This window comes from Microcebus murinus, chromosome 1 (assembly GCF_040939455.1).
Source record: "Microcebus murinus isolate Inina chromosome 1, M.murinus_Inina_mat1.0, whole genome shotgun sequence".
Classification (NCBI taxonomy): Eukaryota; Metazoa; Chordata; class Mammalia; order Primates; family Cheirogaleidae; genus Microcebus; species Microcebus murinus.
The window spans coordinates 50,348,914-50,364,553 of record NC_134104.1 but is presented as its reverse complement, the minus strand read 5'-3'; the positions used below and the strand labels follow the sequence as shown (position 1 = coordinate 50,364,553).

Sequence of the window (15,640 nt, the reverse complement as noted above, 5' to 3'; positions counted from 1 at the left end):
CTTTTTATCTAAGAATTAGTGAAAACAGATATATGTATTAGAATTATTATATGTCATTTTCTGTGTTCAGTGCCTTCAGTTATGCTAATTCCATTTTCAATATAATAAATGTAAACAGTTCTTCAAATGATTATTGAATGAATCCTTTGAATACTGTATGTATGTATTATAGACAGTATTTGTTGGTTGAATGCATGATACATGATGTAATTTTTCTACCATTTAGGCACTCTTTTTCTCCACTTATGCCTTCTTCTTCTGTCAAGTTGGTTTATTTGGCTGTTCTATGACATGTCTGCAATTATGGGTTCCTATGTCTTTGCTCACATTGCTCCTTCCACGTAAAAATTTTTATAATCTTGGCATAAGAATTTTTACTGATACTTCAAAGTCCATCTTGCTTATGATTTTGCCCTATTGTTATTATAGATGTCTTCTTAAACTCCTCTAAACTCTGGCTTCTCTTCTGCATTTCCTATTTTTATCGTTACATTAAAATTATTTGTCTAGTTATCACATTTCCCATTAGATTATAAGCTCCATGGTCAGGCTTATTTAGCTCTGTAGTAGCTCAGTACAATGCATAGACTTTCAGGAACTACTGTACATTTAATTCAGATGTGTTGAGAAGCAGAAGAGCGTGCATGAGCATGTGAGATGGAGAGATAAAGAGGCAGAGTTTGCTTGCTTGCTTATTATAATTGGGAGACAGCACGTTTAGTGTTAGGCATTCAGGCTCTCTAACCAGGTTGTCTGTACAGGTTCCAACTACAACCTTTACTAGCTTTGTGACTTTGGGGAAGCTCCTGGGTTTCTCTATCTATCTGTTTCCTCACTTATAAAATGTGGATAATACTAATAATACCTACTATCTAGGATTATTGTGAAAGTAAAAAAGGCACTTAAAACTATGTCTGGCACATTATAAGTGCTCTGTGTTACAGAATAATTAATCAATTTAAACTTTTAATCTTTCTCCAAATGCCATCAGTATATTTATTGTTACTTCCACAGTTAATATAATTAATATTTGCCTTTGTATGATGGAGTTTCCACATGCCCTAACAATCTAAAAGCAAAAAAAAAAAAAAAAGAAGAAAATATTTTATTATTATGTGTATCTATAGATAAAAGATAGGGTTGAAGATAAGAAACTATCTTCCTTACCATAGAGAAAAATAATCTATTTATAACTCAATTTATTGCCTTTACCTTTGATTTCCGGGGGAAGTGGTATGGGCCTTCTTTGGTTTCATATATTTTTCTTTCACTTTTAATAAGAAACACAGATAAATGACTTATTTACCTTTCCAGTGAGTGAGATAACATATTCTAGCATTTTACTAGATTGATTTTCCCATTAGTTAAAGAAAAAAGAGCTCAACTGTATTTAATTAAAAGAGGGGGTACACAGTAGAAATTACGGGCTTTTTACAATGAAACTGTATGACAAGTACTCTAGAAAGAAAGAAAAAAAGAACTAAAATAGGACTTAACTAATTGTAGTTAATATTTCTTCTAGTTATCCACCTCCCATTGTTGCCTGTTTAAAAAAATCTAAGTATCTTTATGTCAGTAAGGAAAATAAAACCTTGCATATTTATTGGAGGCATATTTAGTTCAACTCACTGTAACAAGACCCTAGATAGAAAGAACAAATAAGATCTCAAATTATAACTTTCTACCTATAAGTGATATGTATTCAGTTGGGGAAGACAGGGTATACAAAGATGATAAATACTTTAAATTAGTTCTGTACCATTAGAAAATTGCCTCAGGAATATCACAAATGGTCGATTTTACTAGTACATTGTCATGGTGCTCTTGAGTGACCAGGATTGCCAATGAGCAGCACTTTATTTTGAAAGAAATCTTTTTTCTATGAACAGTAGGTCTCAACAGTGAGTTTCAAATATTCAATAATTCAGGCTTTGTTTTTCGATGTATACAACACAGCCATAATAGATTTAGCATAAGTTTTAGGCCATTGGATTTTCAGAATGGTAAATGAGCATTGGGTTCAGCTTAAAGTTACCAGCTTCATTTGTCCCAAACAAGAGTCCGCTTGTCCTTTGAAGCTTTGAAGCCAGGCTTTGACTTCTCTTCTCTAGGTATGAAAATGCTAGATAGCATCTGTCATCTTATGGCTGTATCCTTTTTCTACATTGAAAATCTGTTGCCACCTTCCTCCATTATTTTAGCTAGATCTTCTGGATAACTTGCAGCTTCTCCATCACCTTTCACTTTTATTAATATGTTGTGGAGACTGCTTCTTTCTTTAAACCTCATAAACCAACCCCTGCCAGCCTTAAACTTTTTTCCTGCAGCTTCCTTACTTCTGTCAGCCTTCAGAGGATTGAAGACAGTTAAGGCCTTGCTCTAGAGTAGGTTTTGGCTTAAAGGAATGTCGTGACTGGTTTGATCTTCTATCCATACTATTAAAACTTTCTTTGTATCAGCAATAAGGCTATTTCATTTTCTTATCATTCATGTGTTCACTAGGGTAACACTTTTCATTTCCTTCAAGAACTCTTCCTTTGCATTCACAACTTGGCAATCTTTTTGTTGCACAAAGCCTAGCTTTCTGCCAGTCTCAGCTTTTGACCTTCCTTCCTCACTAAGCTTAATCATTTCTAGCTTTTAAAGTGAGAGACATGTGATTCTTCCTTTCATTAAAACACTTAGAGGGCATGTTAGGATTATTAATTGGCCTAATTAATTTATCATTGCTGTGTCTTTGGGGATAGAGAGCCCCAAGGAGATGGAGAGAAGGGGAAATGGCCAGTCAGTAGAGAAGTCAGATCACATACAATATTTATACATCAAGTTTGCTGTTTAACACGGACATGATTTATAATGCGCCAAAATAATTTCAATAGTAACATCAAATATCACAGATCACTGTAAAAGATATAATAACACTGAATATTTGAGATATAGTGAGAATGAGCAAAATGTAACTTAGAGACATGACATCAGCGTGTGCTGTTGGAAAAATGGCACCAACAGACTTGTTAAATGCAGGATTGCCACAAACTTTCAATTTGTAAAATACTCAGTATCCACAATAAAGCACAATAAAATGAAGTGCAATAAAATGAGGTATGACTGTAGTTATTTACTAGAGTGATCAGAGGAGTGCTCAGCATCTAGGGAGAAGTTGGTATTTTGTATACATTGTACACATATTTATAAGGAGCCTTCCAGTCTATTCAGTGGGGAATGCCATGACTGTGACTGAAGTGTTATGGTGTCTGCTGTAGTTCAAAAGGAAGTTTTGCAGTAACTTCAAACATTAAATAAATGCATTCATGTTTTTCTTATTTTGTTTTTCCTTACTCTCTTTACTCTGAATCCCTCAATAAGTGACATTAACCTAAGTTAAATCATCATAATTTAGGTCCTGGTTCTCATCCTTGAAACTTGATTTATTTAGAACCAAGAGTATGTTTAGAGAGTAGACACAAATTAAATAAACTGACAAACTTATCTAGAACACCGAATAATAGTTTTATTAACTTACAGTGATTAATGCCACAATCCATCAGTTGAGAATGCTTACATCACTATAGATAAATCATACGTGTGGCCATATTATATGCAGAAGATTCCTTGGTGAACATGTAATCCAAATAAGGGATAATGGTTTATGATCCACAATAGAGACTCCAGTTCTTTGAAAATCCTGTCCATTTCTGGCCCTTTGGACTTCTGTTTTCCAAATGCAGAGTTGCACTATTAAAACTCTTTTCTTTGAAACCCTGACAATGGGGAAGCATTGATAAGTTTATGTAGGGAAGTGGTCACATTGATGTGATAGGTGTCTTGCTACGGTATGATAATGAATTTGAACAGCAGTCTCAACCCATTTGATTGTACAGGCATATTTATTGCCCATTATAAAAGATTTGGACTCCTTAAGTTCTAGGTTCTAGGTTCTATTCCACTAATAAAATTCACAGTGTATACTGATGTCACCTGGCCTTCTTTGCTTCCTCTTAGGGGAATTAGTGTTCAGGGAAATAAGTATAAGAAAGTCCTGTTACTCTGGCCACTGTTCTTGCTGTAACAAAGTCCTTTGATTTTGACTCAGAAACCTGGTGTCCTCTTCCACTTTACATAAAACTGTGATAGGTGAACTTGTTAGTTTGCAAGTAGGGTGGAATCTCAAAGTGCAGTTCTTTGGGATCATGTTCTGTTGGTAGAAAAAATATGACTCAATAGCAAAGTAAATAAAACTTTTTAAAGTCAATGTGCAGGGATTTGTTTTTCATAAGTAGACTGCTAATAATAGGCTCCTTATTTTAAAATTTGATTATTAATAAGAAACACAATAATTATTTTCCCTCTATAGTTTTGTTTTGCTTTGTTATTCCTCAATAACAAAAGAATTATTCAAAACATCATCGGTAGTTTCTCTTATTAAAAGAAATTTTTGGTAGATCTAAGCCCAGCAGGATATACACAGTTTCTCCTGTCAGAGTTTTAGAAGTGTTGTTGAAAGTTATTTCTTTTGTCGCAAATTATCTCATACCTCTAGGGGGCTTTGCCCATTGCTTCTTAACTTTATTGACCTATGTTGAGAGATTTATGAGGAATTTTGTTTTATTACTGGCTTTTGTTGTTTGTTTGTAAGGCTGAGCTCCTATTACTAAAGAGAAGATCATTTCAAAGCCTTACTTAAGCCCCTCAGTGGCAGGACTTTCTAATTTTAGAATATATAATTTTCTAATTTTATTTAATCTGACCGTAGCAGATCAAAGGCGTCTTGCCTTGACCCATGAGCTATTGTATTGCATGAACTTACCAAATATTACTGAACTTTCAGAGAAAATATACTGAAGAAAATTTGTGCTTTAGAAAGAAAAGAACAAATATTCCTTAAGACCAGAATCTTTCTGTTCTATGGTCAGTGGCTTCTAAATAGAAAAATTTCAAAATTATATATTTTATGGATTGTGCTTACAGCTCATTTTCCAATTTCTTTCCACTAATAAACTTTATTTTCAAAGTTAGAAAACAAATATAATTCAGTGCAAAGTAATTTCAGGTCTACAGTAAGTTTATTATTTATTATGTCCAAAGATTAGGATGTAAGACCAGAAGTTAAAAAGCATCAAATCTATCACATGACTGAAGTTATTGAGAAAATGAGGAATAATACTAAAGAAACTATTTCCTTTGTTCCTACAGTCTTATAAAAAATGTTATGATTCTAGATTTAGGTTTCAGAATATGGAAATGAGAATGATACTTGTCCACTGTACATAGAAATGATACTTATCTATACTATAGACAAAATGTTACGAGCTTTTTGACAAAGGAAAAAGAGATTTATCACAAATACCCAATACCTGTATCTTTCTCTGAATATCAGGAATTTTCATTTATGAGGAAGAATGGTTAGATCTAATTATAACTATCCTTGATAACCATGGTTACCAACATATCAAAGATGCCTTTTTGTAAGGCAGCTATCTGACCAGAGTAGTTTTGATAATGCTTTTTCTATGGTCTGTTGGAAAACATTTGTTTTTCCATTATTGATGGAATAGCAAGCATAGTAACAGTCTGAAAAGAATTTATTTTCAAATCATTTGAGAAATTGAGTCATTACAAAAAATGATTGGATTTAAGGAATAGCTATATACAAATGTCAATGAACTTAGCAATCAGAATGTTAATTTTTGTATCTATAATAAAAATCAAAACATATCATATATCTTATGAATATCCTATTATCCTCTGAACAAAGCTACCCCTCAGTGTAAAAGTACTGACACTAAACATACTTTTGCTGATCAAGGTCAATTTTCTGAAACAATTTACATAAAAATAAAAATAGAGATGGGTTACTATAGATATAACAGATTTTTTTTTGTTTAAGATCAAGATAACAGTAGATATCCCTCAGCAGAATGGATTTCAAGCCACCACCACTGTGAAAAAACAACCAACAACAAAACAAATATGTTGATTTCCTTGTTTGTATTATAGCAGTTACTTTGTCCATTCCCACATTTCTTTCTTTTTTTAATTTTAGATTTTTAACATAATATTTTTGTAAAGTTTAACATATAATTAAAGTTCAATGTACATAGAGAAAAGTACAAAAATAATAAATATGAGGTGACATATTTTTATAATGTGAACGTACTAACGTAAATGCTACCCAAATAAGGGAGCTTATTGCCTGCATCTTGGAAGATTCCTCCTGCCAAACCCCCAGGAAGTCCCATCCAGTCACTGCCTGCACACAGTGGTTCTGACATGTAGCGCCATAGAATCATGCGTAGTTGAAATTTTACACATTATACTCTTTAAAAAAAAATAATTGACTTCTTTTACTCTTTGTTATGTGTATGAAATTCAACTCTGCACTTGCATGTAACAGTACTTTGTTCATTCTCTTTGTTCCATTCTGTAGCTATAGCACAGTTTACCTGTTCATTTTGTCGTTGTTGGGCATTGAAGTCGTCTTCTTTTGGATTATTATCAGTAGTGCTGCTATGGACTTTTCTTGTACATTTTTAAACATATCTATACATTCTGTTGAGTGTACACACACACACACACAATTCTTGGCTCCTAGTTTATGTAATGTGTTACCTTTTTACCTTTAGTAGACCTCCAAAGTGTTTTGCAAAGTCATACCAATTTGATCACCTATGAGCAATGCCTAAAGGTTTCTGTTGCTCCTTACCCTTGTCAACACTTTATAAAGTCATTTATCTTTCTTATTAATAAGTCATTCCTTTGGGGTTACATAGGATTTAATTATATTTTTAATTTACATTTCATAATGACTATAAGATTGGGTACATATTTGTATATTCATTGAGCATTTTGATTTATTGGGTTTGTGAAAATTGCCCAATTATTATTAAGTTGTTTGTTCTTATTTATTCTTTGAAGTTTTAATGTTATAGATATAAATCTTTTAATGATTATACATATATAAATAATTGTTCCCAATATGTGGTTTTCTTTTTCAGTTTGTTAATGGTATCTTTTCATGAACACAGCTTTTTAATTTATATTTTTCCTTTCTGCCTTGAGCATTTGGCTTCTGTTTAAATTTTTTGCCAGCTCCAAAATAAAGTAATATTCTCTTATGTTTCTTTTAAAAATATTTATTGTTTTATCTTTCGTATTTAGGTCTAAGATATACTTAAAATTGATTTTTAGGTGTGGTCAATATACAATTTTTTCATATGTGTGTCCATTTGACCCAGTAGTGTTTATTGAAAACAGTATTTTTTTTCACTGCTACTTATATATAATTGATCTTATCTATCCAGTGTTTATATCCAGGTGCATTTGTTTCTAAAGTTTAAGTTTTGTTACATTTGTCTGTTTGTCTATCATGTACCAGTGACATACTGTCTTAATTAATGTAAAGAGTGAAAGCTTATAAATATTGTTCTTAGATTGTCTTGTTTGTTCTTGGCTCTGGACATTTCCCTATAAAGTTTAGAATCAGTTTATCAATTTATACTACAAAAATACCTCCTGGGATATTTGATTGGTGTTGTATTAAATCTTTAGATCAATTTGGGAAGAATTGACATCTTTATGTTTGCCAGTCCATTAAAATGTTATAACCCTTTGTTTTTGTCTTTTATGTAAAGACATAAACAGACTGTGTGTGTGTGTGGTTAGGGTTAGGGTTTTCCTCATCTTTTGTTAGCTTTATTCCTATTTATTTGGTATTTACAGATGGCATTGTAAAAATCAAATGGTTAAAAATTTTGTTTTATAGTTACGTATTGCTTATGTATAGAAATGCAGTTGATTTTGTATATCAGTTTGATATTCAGCAACCATGTTCAAGTCTTTTATTACTTCTTATAGTTTAATCTGGAATTTTTTTTTTTGTATTTTCTGCATATAAAGCTATGTCATAGGCAAACACTATTTTAGTTTTTGTTTTTAATTGAAACTTTTATGATCATATACTTTTTAGTCTTAGAATATTTTTTATTCCTTTAATCTATTAGAGCATATTAGAAATATGAAAAGAGTTAAAATCATGAACAAATCCAGAAAATAAAAAATTTTAAAATCACTTATACTCCTTCCATAATCCAGTTATTATTGGTTAAAATTTGTGAAGCTATCTCCAGATTTTATAGATAGTTTTGAACATTGGATTATAAAAGACATATTTGGAAAAATTCTATTCCCACTTAATAATATGCCATGGACAATTTTACATGACAACAAATATTGTTCTGCACACAAAATGTTACTAGTGAATGTATTTGTTTTTAAGTTTTTGCTATTATAAACAGCATTGCATTTAAGAGACATGTGCATGGGTCTTTGATTGCTGTATATTTCTTGGAAATAATTTCCTTAAATTTCTAGAAGTAGACCTTCTGGGTCAAAATGTATAGCCTTTTGAAACTTGTTGCCACGTTGCCTTCTGGATGTGCTGTGTAAATTGTCCTTCACACCAGACGTATATAAATGTTCTTGCATCCAAATACTTTAGCCTTTGTTGGTATTCACATCTCTGTTATATAGAAATGTTTCTTGTTTTTCATATTAGTTAAAAATAAAACCTATAGCCTTTTATGAACTAGTGGTTTCATAAAAATGTTTTTTTTGTATCAATCTCCTAACATTTTCTATCCTCTATTCTTTTTACTTTTGTCTTAAATTCATAGGATTTTCAAATTAAAATATCTGACACACTCCTCCGCATGTACACAGTAGGAAACAAGCCTGGAAGATTGAGTGACTTGTCAGTTGCTAACCTGCTGATATTTTTTTAGTTTTATTTTCCAGCATCTTATTGATCTTAGTTTATTTGAAGGGATACTCTGTTTCTCAAGATCTTTAAAGATAATTACTCTTATTTTTTGGTAGACAGACTAGGACCCACTATCTAATAACAGAATTATAATATAGTTTTATCTGTTAACATTCTTATCATTCATGATATATGAACAGAACTATCACTTCTTTTAAAAAAGTTATCAGTAGATTTCTATGTAGGAGAATGGTAGTAATTCATCAATAAATGGCTAAAGATCCTGAAATTATATTATTATTACAGGTGCATATCTATCCATTGGTCTTGTATTCCACTTTTTGTAGATTAATAGTTACTTGTGCTTTTCAGTGTATTATAAAACTAATTCAAATTGCAAGTAAAGTAGTTTGTAATTGCAAAGATCAAATAGAACAGATTAAAATTAAATTTTTTTTGAGACAGAGTCTCACTTTGTTGCCTAGGCTAGAGTGAGTGCCATGGCGTCAGCCTAGCTCACAGCAACCTCAAACTCCTGGCTCAAGCAATCCTTCTGCCTCAGCCTCCCAAGTAGCTGGGACTACAGGCATGCGCCACCATGCCCGGCTAATTTTTTCTATATATATTAGTTGGCCAATTAATTTCTTTCTATTTATAGTAGAGACGGGGTCTCGCTCTTGCTCAGGCTGGTTTCGAACTCCTGACCTCGAGCAATCCGCCCGCCTCGGCCTCCCAGAGAGCTAGGATTACAGGCGTGAGCCACCGCGCCTGGCCAAATTAAATTTTTTGATTGGTGGGAACTCAGGGCTTATTAGCTCTTTTATGTTCTATTCCTTTTCTTTTTCTTCCCCTTTCTTTTTCCTAGGCCTCTGCCAGTGCACTGAAGTTTCTACATGTTTGTAAAACAATTTGCCATTAATGTTTTCTCTCACTTCATCTCTAAAGGAAGAGGTAGTAGAAACCACCACTGTCTTGTTGCTGAAGTTTGATTAAAGGTGTGAAAATTTGTACTCTCCCAGTCCCCTTCCTCCCATGTACCTCAGAAAAGTCTGTGGTATGCACTTACATCCCCTTTAGAAAGTTTAAATCCTTGGTGCAATGGTTTTAGAACAATCTATATTTTGTTTTTAAAGATGTCTTTGTACTCTATTCTAGTCTTCATTCATTAAACCCCCTTCTCACTACCATTCCCCCCCCCCCACCTTCTACATATGGGATGTATTTTACTGAGGTAATGAAAGGAGGGGTTTCTGTTGTACAAACGTTTGTATATGAAAAATAATGCCTTAGCTTCTTCATTCTTGTCACTGCCCTCAATTAAGGTTTGGTGAATGCCTGTCTGGACTTTAGGTTTATCACAAGTAAACTGATAAGGGTCATTTATACAAGTACTGTGGGAATATAGCTTGTCCCTTTGTAAATTGTTATTCTGAAGTAGTATGTTAGACAGAAATTTGTAGAAGTTCATGCATTTTGTATAATGTGCTCAGAGAAATCACTGGATACCCAGAAACATTGTGAGCTGAATTTACTTTAAATACAGGATTAAGATAATTTTTTATGGTAATAGATATGGAAGGTGTCTATTTGGCTATTTTTTTTTACTTTGTATACTTTATATACAACATAAATACTGTAGGTTTCTATTTGGTCACTTTATGTTTTATACTTTACATACAAAAAAATGCTTAACTTTTCTATACAAAAAATGAAAACTTCACTGTTCTTAAATCAGTAGTTTTTTTATTACATTTTTTTCACTCTGAGTATGATGACTCATGTCCTTCATGCATGTTGAATATTTGAAACTTTGGTTTAGAAAAGAAAAGCATGCTTCTTACCCACTGCTTTCTTGGTAACTATAATGAAGCTGGACATAATTGCATATTTATATTTAAGTATAAGTCAGTAGATTTCTAATATTCTTAAAAGTTTTCCTTTTTTTCTTTTTTGTTAAACAGCAGTATTTTGTTAACCTTAATCAGACCCTGACATGTGTTTCTTCTAAATGGCATCTGATGTGGCGTCTCTCCTCAGTTCTCTGTGGTTTCCTGTTTTTTTCATACATAGAGAAAAGCCCTTTGAGTATTAAGCCTCATATTTTTCTTCTTTTAATGGTACATTAAACCTAAACTCTCTTATAAATAAATACAGCATAGTATTGTAAGCCTATCTCACCATTCATTTGTGCCACTTCCAACAGACTCCTCTGAAATTCCTCCAGCTCTTACTGTGTGTCCGCCAACTAGCCTCTCCTCATATATCCCCTTCTGGATTCTTTAGCATTACAGATCTTACTTGTACCCTGAACGTGGTGTATTCTTCAAAAACAGAGATGGTGATATCTTTTATTTCTATAGTTTTAATTCTCCAGTAGTGCTTTGCTTTAGCAGTGAATAGAGGCAGTAGATTAGTGACTCTCAAAGTGTTCCCCAGACCAGTAGCTCAGCAGTACCTAAGAACTTGTTAGAGCTGTAAATTCTCAGGCTCCACCCCATTGCTACTGGATCAGAATATCTTGTGTTGAGGTCAGCAGTCTCTGTGTGAATAAGCCCTTCAGATGATTCAGATGCATGCTAAAGTTTGACAACCAGTGCTATAGATAATTACTGAATGAATATTAAAATTGAAACTTTATGATGATGTTTCATTGAGAAGATTGGTATAGGATGGGGCCAGGCAGTATTTAGTTTATTCTACCTTAGTCTTATTTCTCAGGAGACACTGGTAAAGAAAAGCCTGAGATTTAAATATTTGTTATCTTATAACAAATATTATAAGGTAACAAATGGAAGGGTATCTATAGCCCTTTTGCTATTGTATTGTGAAAAGCTACAGTTTACATTTTTAAAAATATGAATACTTTCTTCTGTCTAATCAGGAATAGACGTCTAACATTATGAAAAGAAGAAGAATGAACTAAGAAATGCATACTGGATGTTGCTAATTTTCAGGGCGGGAAAGAATGTGGGTGGGTGTTGGAATCTGGTCAGGTGGGATATAGATTTGGAGAGGACTTTTCCCTGGGTATGGTTTTATGTTCTTTTAAGTTTTTGAATGATGTAAATGCATTACCTATTAAAATATTGGTATATGATATTTAATAAAATAAATTAATGAAGGGGTATTGGAGTTTACATAATAAATTGCTGTAAGTTAACTATTGTGATTGGTTAAAAAAATTAGAATTTCCTTTTGCGTTAATATTAAAGGTTAGGTAACGTGCTTTTCACCTCTGCAGAAAGCATGAGGGTGGTGGCAGAAATGTCTTGATGACTTTCCACCTTAACCTTGAAATGGTGGATACACATTACCCTTTTGTGCAGTGAATAATAAAGGATCTCTACTATTATATGGACCCATCTTTTGTAACTATTTTAAGAAAATAGAGGAGAATTTAATCTTGATTCATGGTTAAAAAACCCTAAATGTATACAAAGATGAAGAGGTGATGACACATAGGGCTTTAACCAAATGCCTTCTTTCAGATATTTTCCTAGAGATGTCTTGATAGGCAAGGGCTGTTTGAGAGAAAAATTAATTTAGGTTTTTGTCATATTCTTAGCAAATGCAAAATAATCAAGTTAGCAGAACCCAATACATATGTTCTGAATTATGAACAATATTATCAACTATTTGTCTTTTAATACAGATATAATTATATTAATTTTATGATTGAATTGTACTCTTTCAATGGACGGTATGTCTTAAATGACACTTGATTCAATTACTCATTTTTTTCCCCTTGCACAGAACTATCGTACCATGGAAAGTATTCAGACAGTGCCTTCATGAAGTCCATCAAATTAGCTCTGGCCTGGAAGCAATGGCTCTAAAATCAACAATTGATTTAACTTGCAATGATTACATTTCAGTTTTTGAATTTGATATTTTTACCAGGCTATTTCAGGTAAGCTTATACTTGCTTAGACTATCCATTCCTTCCTTCCCTCCCTCTCCCATTGCTCTCTCCTTCACTTTTTCTTTTGCCAACCTCCCATGCCTGCCTGCCTTCCCCCCCTTCTCTCTTTCTCTCTCTTCCTCTCTCTCTTTCATTTTCCCTCTCTCCGTCCCTCTGTTTCTCACGCACATACACACAATCATTGGGAAAATAGTCTCATTCTTGGTAGCCTATAATTTTATTGGTGTGTTCGGTCATTGCTATAAGTGTAGAGTGAGCCATTTGGCTTTAGTTTGGAGTATCAGGTGTTGTAAACCTGATGGCTACTTGTTAGCTTTAGAGGATTCATGCAAAAGAGCTTTGTTTTAAACTCCCTGTTTAGTGTTTCACTTTACTTTGTTGGTCAGTCAGCCCAGTGACTGATAGAATAGCAACATTTACAGGTGGGCATTTGCCAGAGTTTTATCTAAGTGTCTCTCACTTTGCCTTCTGCATTCCTCAGGTGAGAAGGGAAATCATAAGCATAGAAATAGCAAACTGTTCTGTGTAGGAGTATACTGTAGTTTATACTCTTTTATATTTGCTTTGCTCATTCAGCTATATGCAATGAACATTTTTCCATGTAAATAAATATTCCTCATCAATGATTTTGAATTTTCATTTCCTATATTATGTTACGTCAAAACAGTATGTCAGTATTTAACAAAGTTTTATTTGGAAAATTTAGATTTTTTTCATCATTATTTCTAATGTAAAGAAATTTTAGGTGAATATTCTTATTCTGTTCATTGATTTTTTTTTTTTTGTAATCAGTCCTCCATAATTGTTTTCACATAGCTATGCAGAAAAAGGTATATATGGATGCTATCATTTTTTTGCATGTTTTAATGGAATTACTAATGAAGATTTGAAATTTGTGTCTTGAATTTGACTCTGCCACTAAAATGTTTATCATCTTTGGGATTCAATTTAAGTATTCAAAAAATGAGAGTCCTGCTTAAAATTGTTATGATTCTATTAATAGAAATTATATAATAAATGAGGTGAATTGGTCAGAAACTAGTCTTATTTATATTCTGATATACTTCTTTATTATTTTAATCTGAAGTAAGATTTATTCTCTAGGAAACCAACTTTCAACAAATGTTAGAGTACAATGTTGGTTTCATGTTTTCCATATTATGTGAATTTCACTTCTCTGATTTATGATTCTGTTTAGCACTAGCTGGCAAGGATTGGGTGACTGATTCATGTAAGAAAACAACATTGCATGGGATTAACTTTTAATTTATGAGAGAACCTGTTAATAGAAGACAGATTAACTCCTGTCAGCAATACATGTAGGATAAATTTTTTATATAATTTCAAAATCATAATTCTACCTTGTCAATAGGGTAAGAAATTAAATAAATTACTACTGAAAATGTGCTTTTGCTTATTTTAAATTTATAGTAATTGCATGGTTATTCATTGGTAAATATTGGTTGTCAATTTTTTTTTTTAAGATTTTTGAGATACAGTTTAGAAAAAAAGTTGTTATTTGATACTGGTCATTTTAATGGAACCTCTCCTTTCTTTAAAATTCTCTGACAATTTTTCACGATAAATATTTATTTAACATGATACAAAGACATTCTAAATAATAAGAGCTTTGCTTCTTTACCTTGTGAAGGAAGTGAGTAGAAGTAATTTTCATACATTAAATGTAACTACTCATTCTGGGAAGTATTTGTGGTGAGCCTGGATCACTTTTTAGTGTGGGTATTAAATGCTAGAATGCCTCAGAGTTATGTATTAACAGTATAAAGGCAACTTAATATTGGTTAAATACTTATCTAAACTGCTACTTAATATGTGCACATATTTTCTTATAAGCTGTTTTATTTTAAAACATTGTAAGTAACCTTAATACTCTAAGGTATGTATATCTTAGTTATGTTCACTAGGATGGGAGAAGTTAAGGGATCTATTTATATAGAAGTTTTAGATAATAAAAAACCAAACTCTTATCTGCTCCAAAGAATGCCTAATCTCTTTTAAAACACATGATTATAGAAGTAGCTGAGGAACTCTCATTAACCCCTATATATTTCTGAGTTTTTTTACTTCCTTTGATTTCTATACTCATAAATAAAATACTCTGAATATAATCATACATGTGCCTTAAAACATGATAAAATTGGTCCTGTGCATAGAAAGGTAGATGTTGTAACTTTTATTTTTATACAACCCTTAAAATTGAATAATTTTCTTAAATGTATTATATTCATTAAATTCTTATATTTATTCTATATGAAAAATGTAAGTTTTGTTAATGCTGTGACTGATGAACATATATTCTGCTATAGCCATGATATTGGTGGTTAATTAGCAATGAATTCTTCTAGCTCTACATTATTGGGGGTAGGGTACTTAACAGAGTGGGATCTGAAAGTGGGTAAGGTGCACTCTCAGGTTTTAAGGACTGAAGTAGAAAAACTAGCATAACCATTTGAGGAAGGAGTCAGCAGAGGCCAGGAGATGAAATTGAGAATTGCAGAAGGAATGAGAGAAGAAAGTTCGCTTTTCCTTAGCCTTCATCTTTGTAGTCAGGCAGAACTTGAACAAATGCTGGGGATTCATTTGAGGGATCTTGTTATGGTCACCTTCATTGTTTCTTCTTTCCTCTTCTTTTCTCTGCCTTTATCCTTCTCTCATAAAGTTATTTGGAGATGTTGGGATCAGTAGGTACTAAGCTCTTGGAATGGGAATGTAGGGATTTTGTTTTTGTTTCTTTTTCCTGGTGCTGCTGCTCTCCTTTTCCTCCTATTTCCAACTGGTAGAGAAGATGAGGTTGTTGAGCAAAGGAACACTAAATTTGAAGGGTGGCTGGAAAAGGAAAGAGTTTTTTGAGAGAATATGCTAGTGACTATGGAATATATAGCACCAATGGAATAAGGAGGAAAATCAAAGAGAAGGGAAGTCATCAGTTATACCAATGA

The 15,640-nt window shown here is 32.6% G+C and overlaps 1 protein-coding gene across 3 annotated transcripts in view; it reads left to right on the top strand.

Moving 5' to 3' along the window:
• Nucleotides 1-15,640, top strand: part of CBLB (Cbl proto-oncogene B) — a 191,579-nt gene that overhangs the window by 91,541 nt on the left and 84,398 nt on the right. For all 3 annotated transcript variants that reach the window (XM_012777172.2, XM_012777173.2, XM_012777174.3), the window contains exon 5: nt 12,512-12,668. In XM_012777172.2, coding sequence (XP_012632626.1) covers nt 12,512-12,668 — 157 coding nt within the window. The remainder of the gene's footprint in view (nt 1-12,511; nt 12,669-15,640) is intronic.